At 43.0% G+C, this 16,205-nt stretch overlaps 2 protein-coding genes across 3 annotated transcripts in view; one reads left to right on the top strand and one right to left on the bottom strand.

Annotated features, from left to right (window-relative positions):
- Window positions 1–928: 928 nt before the first annotated feature.
- Window positions 929–5,462, bottom strand: SIGMAR1 (sigma non-opioid intracellular receptor 1). 2 transcript variants are annotated; one of them, XM_051965760.1, is made up of 4 exons: window positions 5,105–5,462; window positions 3,400–3,600; window positions 3,057–3,149; window positions 929–2,854 (listed from the first exon to the last, which is right to left on the bottom strand). In XM_051965760.1, the coding sequence occupies exons 1-4, from the start codon at window positions 5,253–5,255 to the stop codon at window positions 2,628–2,630; spliced, it is 672 nt and encodes a 223-aa protein (XP_051821720.1). In that variant the 5' UTR covers window positions 5,256–5,462; the 3' UTR covers window positions 929–2,627. The 2 variants fall into 2 exon arrangements, with proteins under 2 accessions (XP_051821720.1, XP_051821728.1); XM_051965768.1 differs by lacking the exon at window positions 5,105–5,462 and having other exon boundaries at window positions 3,447–3,498.
- Window positions 5,379–16,205, top strand: part of GALT (galactose-1-phosphate uridylyltransferase) — a 33,959-nt gene continuing 23,132 nt past the window's right edge. The window contains exon 1 of the mRNA XM_051965734.1: window positions 5,379–5,541. The gene's annotated coding sequence lies outside the window, so the exon portion shown is untranslated. The remainder of the gene's footprint in view (window positions 5,542–16,205) is intronic.

The raw sequence follows: 16,205 nt of genomic DNA, 5'->3' as shown, positions 1-16,205 counted from the left end.
TGATGTTGAATCAGAAGAAAGGGTATGAGTGGAACATTACATCTGTTAAGGATTTTAAGGTGTCTAGTGAAAGCACAAAGTTTACAATCTAATAAAAAAAGTTGCAGGGATCCAGATTTCTACTCATTAAGGCTTAACTCCTATCTGAAAATGAAATAAGATTACTTTTGGTGAGATGAAAGTATTCATGTAGAACATTTGTCAGAACCGCAATAGAGATGGTCAATGGGAAATGTGATTAGTTTACCAGCATGGGTAGTGGGACAAAAGGCCCACCCTCTTAGAGGTGTACACTGCCACCTCATGGCCAGATTGTCGCTACAGACCATGGTTGGAAATGCCATCCAGGCTTTGCCCAGAGTGGGGGGAGGGATGAAAAAGGGGAGGGAGGGATGAGAGAAATCAAAGCACTTTCACATTGGAGGTATCCTTGGGAGCAATGACACACCTCTCTTTGAGCAAACTGAGGGCTTGCTCTCAGAACTAGCTCTGAAAAAAATTCCCTAGCAGGTATCAAAGTCTCTTGGAGAAGGCTAGGGAAAAGGAGGGGTGAGAAATGTGTGTTCTGCTTCCTTTGCAACCATACACAACTAAAGCCTCTTGACCTGGGACACCGTATCCTTACATGTGGTTGCTGTCTGTAGGAATATAATTTGGGGTTGCTTCAATAACTGGAAGAATGAGTCTGACAACTTTTAATTCTGCCTCACTGAAGTTTAATTCATGTGCAAGTCTAGACATCATCCTCATGATGTATTGGTCTTTTTCAAAAACAAAGATTCAACAACAGTCAAAACTCTTAGGGTTGAAAGGACTGCTAAAGTTGGGCCAACAGCCTGAAGGCAGGACTAGAGGTTTTAGGGCTGTCAACTCATTGCTTACTCCAGCTCACCATAACTGCTTTCCCCAGGATAAAGAGACAAAAAGAGATATTCAAGAAATATTTATTGAGACAGAGATGGACAGCAACAGAGAGGGATTTTGGGAAGAAGCTACTTCATAAAGGGTCTGAGAGGGCCTCTGAGACCACCTTCCTTCAAGTAACAGCTGAAGCCAAGGACCTTTGAATCCCTAGGAGTCTTAAAGGAAAAGACTGCACTCTACCATCCTCAGGTGGTGGCCCAGAGAGACCAGGTCCAAAGAGAAACTAGGATTCCTTATTTCCTGATGATTGGAGGAAGAAGCCAAATTGTTCAAAGGAATTGGGTGGGTAGAGCCAAAGAGAAGCCTCGTAGCTAAAAGGGGGGGATTCAAACACAGCACCAGACTCTGAGTCAGAAGACCTGGATTGGGATCTCAGTAAAGAGGTGGAAACTTATTAGCTGGGTGCCCAAAGATAGTCATTTCATATCTGAACCCATTTCATCTGAAAAATAGATAGTGCAAGGTGTCCCAAAAATCTTACCTGACTGGACTACAGAGGAAAGCATTTTGCAAGTCTTTAAGCACTGGATAAAGGTTTGGCATTAATACTACTTGAACTGGATTTCACCACTCCTTTTCCCATCTGTAAAGGGATACAGGACAACATATTCTTCCCAACTTTTTTTTTTGCAGGAGGAAAGGGATGAGGGAGGTGGCCAACAGCTCCTGGAGCCCCACCTCTGTTTTCCAAGTCCATAATGAATTACCCTTTTTAATGCTGTTTTAAGCCTGAACCACATGACTACATGTGTAACTATAGTTTGGTATATATATTTAAATGGGCAAATAACTAGTTCTCAACCTTTGGTTTCCCTGTGGACAAAGAGATTATGGGAATTGTATTTCCAAGGTCCCTTAGAGTTCTAGGGTTCTCTGAACTTTTATTCATCCTGTAGTTGAGATTTTGCAATCAATCAATCAGTTCTTCACTGTCCTGGTGAGTTGTAGTTTCATAACCTGCCTGTGAGCTCCTTTCTTTCTCCATGCTGGGCTGGGCATAAAGATTAGAGTGCATCTAGTAGAGACCTGCCGATTGATATGCCTCCAATACAGAGCCCTGGAGGTGAGGATTGCCCTGTGAAGCATCCAATAGGAATGGAGTCTTTGATGAGAAGGCTCAACCCCATCTCTGCCTTCCCCTCCCCCGTCAGTCAAATAGCCTGGGAGACAGATCAATGTCTCAAGGGTTAGCACTTTGGGATCCCATCCCCTTAAGGGCTCTGAAAAGAAAAAGGGGTTGGGGGGAGTCTGGAGTAGGATATGAGGAAAGACATATGATTGGCAGCACCTACCCGGAGGGTAGGAGATGTGATACTAGGGGAGGGGAAAGATTGGTAGGGTGGGGCAGAGAACAGGCCACTGGTCCCCTTTGCATAGCCAGGACAGGGAACTAGACATATAAGGCGTCTGGTGAGGGAGAGTATGGGAGGTATCACAGTTCCACACTGGGGGCTAGGGCACACTTGGGAACGACACCTCCACTATCCCCCCAAACTGCTGCCCGGGGAATAGATTTAGGGTCATCTCAGACCGAACTTCCTATGCTACGTCTATATCCCTGCGTTTCGGTGTGTGCCCGAGCACAGCCCCGCTGAGTCTGGCCTGTCTCTGTGTTCCTGAGAGTCTGACCTTCTCAATCTCACAGACTCAGGCTACCCTCATTAGTGTGGGCAGGGAAAGGGGTGTCAATGGGCGGGGGGAGGTCAATGTCCCTGGCTGGAGAGGTAGGTGGTGAGCTCCAGACACAGTGCCCGGGCATAGACCCGCAGAGTGTAGAATAGTGTGAGGAAGTCCTGGGTGCTGAAGAATGTGTCGGCCAGTGCAAAGCCCAAGGTGGAAGGGATGAAGCCCCGGCCGTACTCCACCATCCACGTGCCAGCCCCCCACTGCACCGCTGTGGCCTCCCCGGGCCCGTGAACAATGGTGTCTCCTGGAGGTGAAGAGCACAGGAAAGTGAAGGGGAGAGGGAAGACAGAAAGGTGGGAGAGAGTGCTCCCCTGAAGTCATAACCACTGACCTTCCCCACCACCTTCCCATCCTAACCTCCAGAGCCTTTTCCTCTTAATCATCTCCAACCCAAAGCAGATTGCCTTCTCCAGCAATCACAGCTGATCCCGCTGGCCCTCACACACCTGGGTAGTAAACTTCACTCTTGGTTGTCCCTTCCCTCCACTGGCGGAAGGTTCCAGAGATGACCGTGTCTGAGATTTCAGCCCAATACCGACCTGAAGTGAGAGGAGAAGATCAGCTGGATGTGCATTTGCCTGGCACAGGGAAGGGAGGAGAGGAAGGGAAGGAGTGGGGTAACATAGCCCCCCACCCCCTGGAAACAACGGATCTGGGCAGAGGGCAGGATCCACCATTCCTCCTGCCCTCCCAGGTTAACCATCGCAGCAACTCCTGATAGCTTGTGGCCTCCCTCCCCTAGCCCTCTGTGTCCAGCCCCCTCCTCCCCTATCCAAGGTCCAAACTGACCAGAGTGGCCCCCAGTGTCGATGGCTGTGCCGAAGAGCAGCACGTACTCGGAGAGTGAGGCGTGCAGGAGGCACATGGAGCCCATCCACCCGCCGGCATTCACAAACACCCACTGAAGGTCCTCATCTGCCAGGATGTGGCCTGGGTGCAGCCGCCGGAGCTCCACGATGAGGCGAGAGAAAGCCAGCTCATGGTCAAGGCCTACGGTGGGTTAGGGATTAAAAGGTTAGGGGTTTGGCTAGCCCCACACTCCCAAATGTCAGACTCAGATCCCCCCATCCCAGAATCTAACTTGTCCTGATGGGGGACTAGGGAGGGCAGAAAGGGACCCGGTCACCTCTTATATCCAACTCAAATACCCTTTTTCTTCTAGTGCGCCTACACACACACACATACCCCTTATAGACTCCTCCAAATATTTTTAAATGTACAGAATAAAACAGGGACTACAAAGAAAGCCAATTATATATAAAGCCAGTTAATAAAATGTAAAAAAACAAAAAAACAACAAGTTCAAGGTCCCTGTGTTAAGAACCCATTATTACTGGATCCTTTATATAACCCTAAAAGCTAAGTGGTAAAGTAGATAAAGAGTGTGCACTAAGATCAGGAAAATTTCAAATCTTGCCTCAGATACTTAAAATGCACATCCAGCTGATCTTCCTCCTCTCTCACTTCAGGTCAGTATTGGGCCGAAATGATCCTAGACAAATTATTCAACTTCTGCCTGCCTCAGGTTCCCCATTTGTAAATAGGCACAAATATCACTTATCTCCCTGAGACAACATATAAATAACAGTGCCTGGCCCATAGGAGGGCTTCCACCTTTCCAATACCTGACCACCATGTATATCATGGATGTTAGCCGTTTCTTCCTACACATAGGGACTTGAAGTGACATATAAGCATCATTCATTAGCTTAGAGTCTGGCACACTGCAGGTGCCAAATCAATGTGTATTGGTTGATTTGTATAGTGAAACACAACAGGGAATTAGGGATGAAGGACACTGTAGTATCACAGATATAACGTCAGAAAATACTTAACTATGGGTTCCAACTTTCTCATTTTACAAATTAGTTAAATGAAGTGCCCTGGATCACAAAGCAGGATTCGAACTCAGCTCTTCCTTCCACTCAGTCCTGCGTTATCTAGCTGTCAAAAGACCTGGTTTCTGCTACCACATCAGTTCTAGCATCCCTCGGTGACCTTGGGCAAATCACTGCATCTCAAGGCCTCAGTTTACTCTATCTGTAAAAGAAGGGCTAAGTATGGACTAAATGGTCCCTTAGATCCTCTCCAACCTCTGAATCCTCTGACCTGTTAAAATGTTGGCGCCCCGACCTTCCCCACAACACTTACACCAAGAAGCCAAAGGGGCACAAACTCCTCCCCCCAAAACGAGGCACCCCGTGGGGTGAAGTGGGGGATGGGGAAGGGACGCCTGACCTCGCAGGACACACGTGGCTCCCTTTTCCAAGCCCAAGCCTCCCCCAGCGGTACACACACCCCAGGTGCACAAGGGGGCTGCTGCTCCTCTCTGATCCTCACATTAACACTCGCGTTCCTGGGAGGGGAAGTCTCAGCGGGGCCGAGTGGTGCCCTCACTTTGCAAGCACTCTCCTGGCTCTTTCCCACCCGCCCCAATCTGGGTGCAGGGTGCCCTCTCCGGGGCACCCCGCCTCGCGTCCCCGCCCGCACTTACCGGCGTACTGGCGCGCCAGCTGCGCGATCTCCTCGCGCTGGAAGACGAAGCGCTTGGAGTCCAGCCAGATGCGGATGCCCTGCACCAGCACCGCCGCGACGGCCAGCACCACGGCCACTCGCAGGGCACGCGAACTCCTCGTCCACTGCATCCCGGCGGTTCCGGGACGGGGGAACGGAGAGAGCTCCGGGAGAAGGAGGGGGGCGTCTAGGGGAGGAAGCGGCTTTGGGCAGCGCGAGTCGGGGGCCGGGCTAGGATAGGCTAGATACCGCGCACGCGCGCGCGCACGCGGGAAGCCGCGGGACCTCGGGATAAGGGGTGGGGGCAGGGTTGGAAAAGCAACCACGCCGGGTCACCGCAGCGCGCACCGCCTCCACCTGCCCGGGAGCTCAGCCAACGTCAGCCCGCTCCCACTACTGCCGTTGTCTCACGCTATGGTACGTCCACTTTCCACCAATTGGTCAAGGGCGGATCCTCAAGGCCCCGCCTCCTCGGATTGGCCCATTCTGGAGACGGGGGAGGGAAGGGGAGCTAAATGGCTGGGAACCTCGAGTGAGGGGCGTGTACGACGCTCGGGGGCGGAGACAAAACAGAAAATGTAGGCGTCCGTTTTTTCTAGTCTAATCTATACTTGAACCCCTGTCCATTCTGCTTTATAGTAGTCTTCCGCTCTGCAGTCTTGAAGCTTCCCTATTCTCAGCCTTCCCACTGAAGTTCGGGAGGAAGTCCCGCCACGTCACTGATTCCTATTATCTACATTCATTTGTGCGTAGCAAAACTCATTCTTTGAATCATTCTTTATCTCGCTCCCGTGAGCGTTTGTTTCCACCCTTCCAAGCAGGGCGATAAGGCAAAGGAGATCAGCTACACTGTACCCTTTCATGCTGCTAATGACCTCTCTTGAGGTCTGTGAAAGTTTCAGTGTGGTTTTTATGGCAATAGTATTAGCTGACCGGGTAATAGAAACTAAATATCAAGGGAGCCTAGGGGAATAAATGCAATTGGGGGTGAGGGTGGGGGTGGGGGGTGGGGGGTGGAATCTTGATTGTAGCACCCTCTTATATGCTAGTACATGTGACTGTAGACCTGTAAGAGTTTCTTCATGGGACCAAAAAAGGACTTTTACAATAGAATTAGATGAGCAAGTCGGTATTTAGAGCATTAAATCCTCATTTTTTATGTGTTTAGGTGAAGACTTCCAAAAGAAGGAGGCTTAACTAGCGACGTTCAGGGGAACAGGAGGCAGTCAATAAGGGAAAGATATTAAGGTAGTTCATTGACCTAGCACCCACCTTTTCAGCAGGAGTCAAGACCTCACAACCAGGTTTGCACATTTTCCTTCACACCGCATGCAGTAAGGACAAACTTTCCAATCAGGCCAGGGAAGGAAAGTAACCAGAAATGTGCTATCAGGCTGTGGTAAAAAGAGATTCACAATGTTTTGGGGCATCTAAGGAAATTCTGGAGTCAGAGCAGTTCCCAGATATCCTGGGTGTTATGAAGGATTCTGTCAGAGATATATGGGAAATTGTGAAAAGGTTCCCATTTTGGAGAATTTGGACAGAAAATATGGAGGTCTAAGCTTAGATTGTTCCAAGCGTAGATGTTTCCAGTTTATAGAATGAGGAGCAAAAGGAAGGAAAGTTTTCAAAGAAGGCTCAGGACAAGGAAAAGATGCCAGGCAGATAGATGGGCCATAACTAAGGAATAGACAACTTTTTGGACAAAGAAAGACTAGTCTTAAAAGAAAAAAACCAAATAAGTTTTTAAGGCTATAGCAGTACTTAACTAATGTAATAGCTAAAGATGGGTTAGCCCTGGGTTTGTTTATAAAGTAGTCTCACAAGTTTCCCCCCCCCCCATAGTATTTTATTTCTCTAAATACATGTAAAAATAATTTTCAACATTATTTTTGTAAAACTTTGTGTTCAAAATTTTTCTCCCTTCTTCACCTTCCCTCTCAAGACAGCACCCAATCTGATAATAGGTTAAAAATATGCCATCCTTTTAAATATATTACCATATATGTCATATTATACAAGAAAAATCAGACCAAAAGGGAAAAAAAATCACGAGAAAGAAACAAAAAGATGAAAATACTATGCTTCGATCCACATTTAATCTTCATAATTCTTTTTCTGGATATGATTGGCAGTTTCCTTCCAAGTCTATTGTAATTCACAAAAGTTATTGCACAAAGCAATTTCAAGAACTTTGAAGAAGTCCAGTTTCTTTAAAGAAGACGCCACAGCCAAATAAATAATTGTATTTATAAAGCTTTAAAAAAATTGTTTTCTTCAATACATTTAATTTTTCCAAATACAGATGAAGATAGTTTCCAACATTCATTTTTGTAAAAAATTTTTATTCCAATTTTTCTCCCTTCTTCCCTTATTTCCTCTCTCCCCAAGATAGCAAGCAAGTTGATATAGGTTAAACATGTATAATTCTTTTAAACATATTTCCATATTGTCATATTGTATAAGAAAAATCAGACCAAAAAGGAAAATAAAAACTTGAGAAAGAAAAAACAAACAAACAAAAAGATGAAAATACTGTACTGGATCCATATTCAGTATCCCCATAGTTTTCTCTCTGGGTGCAGATAGCATTTTCTACTCCAACTTGAATTACTGACTTGCTGAAAGAGCTGAGTCTATCATAGTTGATCATCACATTATTTTGCTGTTACTGTGTACAATATTCTCCTAGTTCTGCTCACTTCACTCAAGTGTAAAACATTTTCTAGTAATACAAAGTTTAAAAAAAAATTAAAAGATATTTATAGAGAACTTCTCAGCAGAGAACTTCTTTCAACAGCTGCTTGGCAAAGGAACAGCAAGTAGTTCTGAAGGCATAGTAGAAACAATAACAAGGCAAATCAAACAAACAAACAAAAAATTCAAAAATCATTAACAATCTATTGGAGAGAGCTGGGTCTCAATCCTGAGTATATGAGTCATCCAGGAAAAGTGTCCTTCCCAGCTGGCAGGTAGCACAGTACCTGGCACATAATAGATGCTTAATAAATAGTTCTTAACTTGATTGTCAGTGGGAATCTGAGAGAGAAAGGGACATTTTTCCTTGTTATTTTCATTACCAACTGGTCCCTGTTTGATCCTGGAATTCTGTTTGGTTCCAGATTTATTGAGAGAGAATTCCCTGAATGGAAATTTAGGGATATTTGCATAACTGATTATCCCAAATATCCAATTTAAATCTGAATGACATGGAATTACAATCATTTAGAATCCAAGTTACTTTTCTCTTTTTTTTCCCTTAGTTCCCCCAAATTTGTTCTTTGCTCTCTCAACAGATATTCTCACCTCCTGTTTTACTGAGAAAATAGAAGCTATCTGTTATGAGCCTCCTTTTTTCCTTTATCCCATACCTGGAAACCCCTCTAAATCTTCACCTATTCATTCCTGCTTTTTGCCTGTTTCCAAAAAAAGGAAACCCTCCTTCTTGCTCAGGCCAACCCCCTCTGATTTCTGATTTCTGATCTCTGTGCCCTCGATGCAATATTTCTCCATCTTCTCTAGGCTTCAGTTATTCTTTGGCCATCATTCTCTCTCAAAGGAATTTCTCTCTCTTTCCAATTTCTTCCTTTGTACTAGTTCCTTCTCTACTGTCTACAATCATTCGCAGATTTAATCTATCCTTTAAAAAAATACAATTCTTATTTGTTCTTGCCATCTTTCTTCAAACTTTTATTCTGTGTCTCTTTCCTCTCACTACAGAATTCCTAGAAAGAATTCTTTGTTTCCCGTCTCTACTTTCTAATCTCTTAATCTGTTTTCCAACTTCATCAGCCTATTGAGACTCAGGTAAACTCTGAGGTAACTAATCATTCTTTAACTGCTAAATCCAATCGTCTTTTCTCAGTTCTCAGGCTCAGGGACTTTTCCATACTGCTGATCTACCCTCATCCTCCCATTCTTCATCCCCTTTTTCTGGACACACTGTCCTCCTTTTGGCTTCTATGATTGTTCTCTCTGTGTTCTCCTCCTACCTCTATGACCAGTCCTCAGCTTCTTGGCTCAACATCCATTCATGTTTTGCTGATCTAGCATGGAGTATTCTCTGGGATTCTGCTCTGGGTCTTCTTCTCTTTTTTCCTCTATTCTTTTTTTCTTGGAGTTTTCATATAGTAGGCTTGTCCTAGAATTATCTTTTTGCAAATGACTTCCAAATCTATCTAGCCCTAACCTCTTTCCTGAATTTCAGTCATTCATTATCAGATGCGTGTTAAATAATTTCTCTGATTATTCAGTAGGCAACGCAAACTGAATATTTTCAAAATGAAATTCATTATCTTTGCCCCTAAACCTCCAGTCTTCCCTATTTATGGTGAAGATAGTAATATTACTATCCTTTCAGTTACAATTTGGGTATTGAGAGAAGTAGATCATTTTAAGGTCTTTTCAAAATTTGGGAGTCTATAATTCATTTGTGCTTTGAAGACAAGTAGTAGTAGTACAGACAATGATTCTCAGGAGGAGGTGAAATGGGAAGTAGAGAATAATACAGGGGACAGAAATGAAGGAGAGGCAAATTAGCAGTTATTTCTCTTGATCTTGGGATACAGTAAGAACAACGTTGGGGATAAAGGTCCCTGGAGAGCTCTAGAAGAAGAGAGAAGAGGAGCATGCTCCTTTTAATTTGGGTATCCTGTTGACGCATCCTAATTACAGTTCTCATAATTTGTGAGGGATTGGTTTTGTTCTTATGTTCTCTTGAAACATATGAAGGAGCAATTCTGTTTTCTGAGGTAATGGGGAAAACTTGAATGATAGGTTCTTTTATAGAACTCTATGTACCCTCTCTTCTTTTGGAAGTAGGTAAAATATTAGTTAGCTAAACCTGAATGGTTGAAGCATCAAAATACTATCCTTGATAATGAAGAGAACTTGACCTTGTCAAGCAGAACAATGATCTGGTTCCCATTCATTTAGGGAGGTGAATCCTAAATTGGTGGAAAATACTTTGGGGCCATTTTCTTTGGAGTCCATATGAGATATAGACAGACTAATGACTAAAGTTAGATCCAGAGACTGGATAAAGTTCAATAAAATGTCCAAAGTTTAGGTGTCATTAAAAACAAAAACTGAGATTTTTGTGTATTTCTAATTAGTTTATATCCTATTTCTGAATTTGTATAGTCTTTCCTTTGTAGGTTCATCATCCCCTCTTCCAAATGTACCCTTGTGATCTGGATTGTGGGAAGGGAGGTTTGGCAGAAGAAAGAATAGAAATCCAATTTAATTCAACACTAATTAAGTCCCCACTGTATGAAAGGCATCAAATTAGGTGCTGGGTATACCAAACCCAAACAAAGGCTGAACACCCCTACAAACAAGGCAAAAACAAAATAGATTCTGCACTTAAGAAGCAGCACATATTACTGAGAAAGAGGATTCAGATCAATCAATAAGCATTTATTAAGCACCTACTGCAGTATGTAGCAACTAGATAGTGTAATGGATAGAATGGTGAGCCCAGAGTCAGGAAGCCCTGAATTCAAATCTGACCTCAGATACTTACTAGCTGTGTGGCCTTGGACAAATCATTTAACTCTGTTTGCCTCAGTTTCTTCATCTGTAAAATGAGCTGGAGAAGGAAATGGCAAACCACTCCAGTATTTTTTGCCAAGAAGATCCCCAACTGGGGTCATGAGAAATTGGACACAACTGAAAGGACTGTGCTGTATTAGGCATTGGGGATATATATACAAAATAGAGCTAGCCCTTGATCTCAAGGAGTAGAATTACACTTTACTAATTTTTCAGTGAGGAGTCCAATTAATGTGTCAGAAGAAGGAGGAAAGATAATTTAGAGGTAGAGCCAGAAGGAACCTTAGAAATCATCTAGTCATCGCCCCCTCCCCATTTTACAGATGAGGAAATTAGGGCCCAGAGAAACTGAACATCTTCATCTAAAGGTGCAACAGATATCTGATATTGATTCCCAAGTAGTCCGTGTCACCTAGAGTGGGAGGTGATTTGTGGCAAAAATGCCAGATGTAAGCAGCAATTTCTAGGGCCCTTAAGAAAGAGTATTCTCTAGAATGAGATTCAAAGAATTACACCAAAAGCTGGTGGGCAACCAAAGAGAGCAATTCAGACATGGAATTCATCTAGAAGGTTGGGCAAGAAGTCAGAACTGAGTTGGAGAGCCAAAGTTTAAAAACTGAGAACAAGTTTAGAAAGGCACTAGAAAGGCTGAGAACTTATTTTATGCTGAGAGGTTCTCCAAGTTACAAATGGCCAGTACTGCCACACGTAGGCTATTCAGCCTGAAAAATCCTCAGTGGTTATGATTCAGATAAGAGAGAAGCCCTGAACTGGATCTGATCTCACAGCTGTCCCAAGCAGGCATTTTGTGAGTATCTTAAGTAATCCATGCAATGGAACTAACTGATCAAAGTGAACATTTGTAAATAGTGCTTCTGTTCTCTTTTCTTCCCAGAAACAGATACAACATGGAGGCCAACAGCAATGTAAAAATATCCCCAATCAGCTTTTATGCTGGCTTGATCCTAGGTTATCCATCAATGGAGTGCAATTTCTGCGTTGCCCACCAGGTGATGCTATGTGCAAGCCCCCAGTCAGGCCGTCCTGAAGAGATCTCCCTGGTGCAAGAAAGAACTTCCCACAGCAGGGGGCCCTAAGCAGCTAGACAAGTTAAAATATACCCTTGGCTGAATTGAGAATTTGGGCTAAGGGATGAAGCAAAATACTGATTAAAAACATTTTTCAAAAAATAGAAAATCAATAACTACATTCATCTCACATCTAAAATGTCTGCTTTTAATGATCTCCATTGTCACAGAGCATAGGCAATCAACATATGATAGCCACATGGTTTATTTGTCATGATCAAAATTTAGGGAAAACTATTGAGCTCCCCTAAGAGCCCCATCGTCTCCAATCTCCCATACTCCTGTTTACCCTCTAGATATTTAGGGTACTTCAGGAAGGTGTGGGGGTGGTGGTGGTGGGGGGGATAGCTGGAGTGGGAGTCAGAGGTCTCAGACCGTATCCAGCTCAGCAGCCAGACAGGGGTCAAAGTAGCTAGCTGCTGGTCCTCTCAGCCACTTAAGTCTTTGTTCTTGGGGCCTGATCAGGATCTCTGCCGAACTGGCTTCAAAGTGTCTCAGCTACCAGCAGATGAAGTCTTAACTTGTGGCAACCCTTATAGAACTGTCCTCAAGCTATAAAGCCAGCTCCTAAACTACATAATGAAGAGGAAGATGTTTCCAGGGCAAAACAGAAAAAAAAAAAGAAGCATCCAATTTAGTACTCACATCTAAAGATCTTGCCTCTTTTCTGACTGTTTATTCATCTTTCTGTCTGTCTCTATCCAAACTCCTGAGACTCAGTGAGGGAGGGAAGAGCAGAGTATCATCAGAAATGCTCCTCAATCCTCTGTCCTCCTGTTATCCATTCTGTCTTTGGGTAACCTCATCAGTTCCTATGGATTTAACTAGCAACTCTATATAAACACATACATAGCTATGTATGCATGCGTGTGTGTGTGTGTGTGTGTGTGTGTGTGTATCCAGTCTAGGTTCTAGGCTAAGTTTCAGTCCTATATTGCCAAATTACCTTTTGGATATTTCAAAATGGGTGGCTTAAGAACCTTTCCAAAACTGAACTTATTATCTTTTTCTCCAAAAAACATCCATCTTCCAAAACTCACTATTTCTATTGGAGGTGCAACTATCACTCCATGTCCCCAGGCTTATAAAATCAGTATTATCCTCAAGTCCTCAGTTGCAGTAGCCAAATCTTGTTTCTGTCTCTGCAACAACTCTTGCGACAGATATTTTTCCTCTATTCATACAGCCACCTCCTTAGCTCATCACCTCTCTCTTACATTCTTGCAACAGCTGCCTAATTACTCTTCCTGCCTCAAATCCCTTCTCATTTTATGCCTTCATACATAGTGTTGCCAAAGCAATTTTCCATACCTGAAAATCTGGTGTATCACTTATCTACTCCTTAACTCCAGTGGTTTCTTAATGCCTTTAGGATAAAATAAAAACTCCTCTGTTTAGCTTTTAAGGCCCTTCCCAACCTGGCCTCAACTTATCTTTCTAACTTTATTGGACATTACTTTTCCTCCCATATGCTTCAATCCCAACCTACTGGCCTTCTCTCTGTTCCTCACACATTACAATTAATTTCCCATCTCTATGCCTTTGCTCTGTTTGGCTCACATGCCTGGAAGGAACTGACTCCTTACCTAACCTTCAAAATGTCCTTTCTTTCTTTGAGACACATCTCAAACATCATGTTCTACTGTCTGGATCCCACCCCCCCCAATTATGATTATCCTCTTCAAACTTGTAAATATTTTATAATTAACTGTTTTGCACATAGGTATATTTATTAACTTCATATTATGTATTTCTCATTATTATTATTATTATATATTATTCTCTATATATATACATATATATATATGTGTGTGTATATATATATACATGTTCTTGTTTCCCATTTAGCCTTGAATGTAGAGATTGTTTCATTCTTTGTTCTTGGATCTCTAGCGTCTCTGAAAGTGCCTAATACATAGTAGTGTTGAGGTGTGGGAATAAGGGGGAGTGATCCCCTCTGCTCGGAAACACAGGTCCAAATGCAAAAGAATTCTCAAGCCCCAATATCTGTGGCAAAAACTTTCTTATAAAAAGTTTTATTTTTCACTAAGAAAGAATTTTCTTAGTAGACAAATCCTTCCTTAATGAGGAGATTTGTAAAGAGTGTGATAACAGGTCTCTGTTTTATGGCCAAATCCTGGCCTAGGGGCTAGGGACAATTTGAGCAGATTATCAGATCCAGGCTGTATGAATAGAGGAAAAGTATCTGTCACAAGAGTCGTTGCAGAGGCAGAAACAAGATTTGGCTACTGCAACTGAGGACTTGAGGATAATACTGATTTTATAGGCCTGGGAACATGGAATGATAGTTGCACCTCCAATAGAAATAGTGAGTTTTGGAAGATGGATGCATTTTGGAGAGAAAGATAATAAGTTTAGTTTGGGAAAGGTTCTTAAGCCACCCATTACTAGGAGTGGTCCTGGACTAATTTTCAGCTCAATAAAGAGTGCAGCTAATCCCACCAAAATAACAAAATGAAACCATTTATCTTGATTTCCTGAAGCAGGCCTCTCCCAGGAGAGTTTCTCAGAGTTTTTTTTTTTTTTCCATTGCTCCCCCAAAAAGCCAAGGAGGACACAATTTACATCATTTTCCCCCTCAAGCAGTTCCCTCAAATTCATTTGGGGTAAAGGGATGAGGGTCTCTTCTGTAACTGCTTCAACCTGGCAAGGGTCATAGAGATGTCCCTAAGTTGATGGGGGTTCCTGCCAGGAGGGAAATTATAAGCTCTGAAGATAGCAGCAGTGGCATCTAAGAGATATTGTGTGAACCCGTCAGTAGTCCCATGATCTCCAAGCTGAAGGAGCAGTTGAAAATTCACAGCTTGAAGCCTAGAGGAAACAAATCTCATGAGCAGTTTGAAAATGCAGGGGCCGAATATGAGTAAAAAAATAATAATTAGGAGTGGAGTTAGTAGAGGGGTTAGTTGAGACTATAGCCAGGAACCTTACCCAGAGGAAGACTGGGGTAGAGGATGTAAAGAGTTTCTCATGAATGTCTTGCATCCAGCCAACCTTTTCTAAGATTCTCTCAGTGCAAAGCTCGACTTCCCTTGAGTTGTTAATGTACATACAACAAGAGGTGTTGACCAGGGCACCTCTGCTTGAGGCAAGGAGATAATCTAAGGCCATTTGTTATTCTTAAAGAAAAATAAAACTTCCTTTTTGCCACAGATTTCAGGGTTCATGAATTCTTTTTCATTTGGACTTGAGTCTCCTAGCAGAAGGGATGTCCCTCTTATTCCCACAATGACAGTAGGAGCTTAACAAGTACTTGTGGATTGATTGATTGGTTGATGGATTAAACTTTTATCCAATCTTGTAGTAAATAGTAATTTTAAAAAGTTAAAGACTTAGTTTAGGGACAGATTAAGTTCAATTTAGAAAGAATGCTGGGCAGTTTTTTTCCATCTTCAAGGCCACATTTTAATAATTTTCAGATCTTCCTCTCATTTGATGGTATTGAAAGGGGTATGCAGCTTCTAAGGCTCTCCTTAGTGATCCTCTCCTGACCTTAGAGTGCTATTGTTCTAACAATATCTGTCAATGATAGTTACATATTTCTTTCCCTAGACTTTACGGAAATATAGAAGTGATACTGTGGTACCCTGACCTTGGAGTGCTATTATTATCTAACAATCAGTTTGTCAAAGATTCTAAAGTCTTCAGGCCTTAGAGTAATCCTACAAAGAGATAGATAAACTGCTGGTCAGTCATAACTAAGTTCTGGAAATAATAGTGAATAGATCACTGCTCAGTTCTACTTCTGGGTCATAAAATTAGCAAATCAGTGAAGAACCCAATCTCTTGGTCCTTTCTTATAAATTTGTCTTCTTGAAGCTGGTTCTTTGCTAAATCCTTTTGGAACTTTGCCTGCTTCAATTGATGTTATAATTACAACAAATTTTGCCCCTTAACTTGAAAATGGGTTCAAGCCTGCAAATTCTTTTGATACACCTCATGACACCAGTCTGTGACCCCAATCTCTTGGGGTCTCCTTTTGAACCTCAACAGTATGGAGTGTCTGACTCAGCAGAATCACAAACAGATCCCGGGAGGGGAGGGACATTGCTCAGCTCTTCACTGAGCAGGGGGTAGTAGTGTTTGCACCACTGGGCCCTTGACTAAGACCTCTACAATGGAAACATGGACTTGGGTGGTCCCAACACGATTTATTCCTAGAGAACTAGGTCTCTGTTCTTCATTAGTGGCTATACTGAGTCCTCTAATGTCTGTTGCTTCCCATGCTTTGTACTTCTGAACTACCCATAAGCTTCCCTTAAAAGGATAAATGGCTCCAGACTCACAATCTAAGGAGTGATGTGTCTCAGATCACCAAGCCTAAGAAGCCAGCTCTTACCAGCCATCTTCCAGCTATGGGCTTATGGCTTGGTTTGTATTCATCAGCACCCCAGTCCTTTTTATCCCATGCTCATTTCC

Source organism: Antechinus flavipes, chromosome 1 (assembly GCF_016432865.1).
Source record: "Antechinus flavipes isolate AdamAnt ecotype Samford, QLD, Australia chromosome 1, AdamAnt_v2, whole genome shotgun sequence".
Classification (NCBI taxonomy): domain Eukaryota; kingdom Metazoa; phylum Chordata; class Mammalia; order Dasyuromorphia; family Dasyuridae; genus Antechinus; species Antechinus flavipes.
Note: the sequence above shows the minus strand (reverse complement) of the source record. Positions and strands in the feature narration are given on the sequence as shown.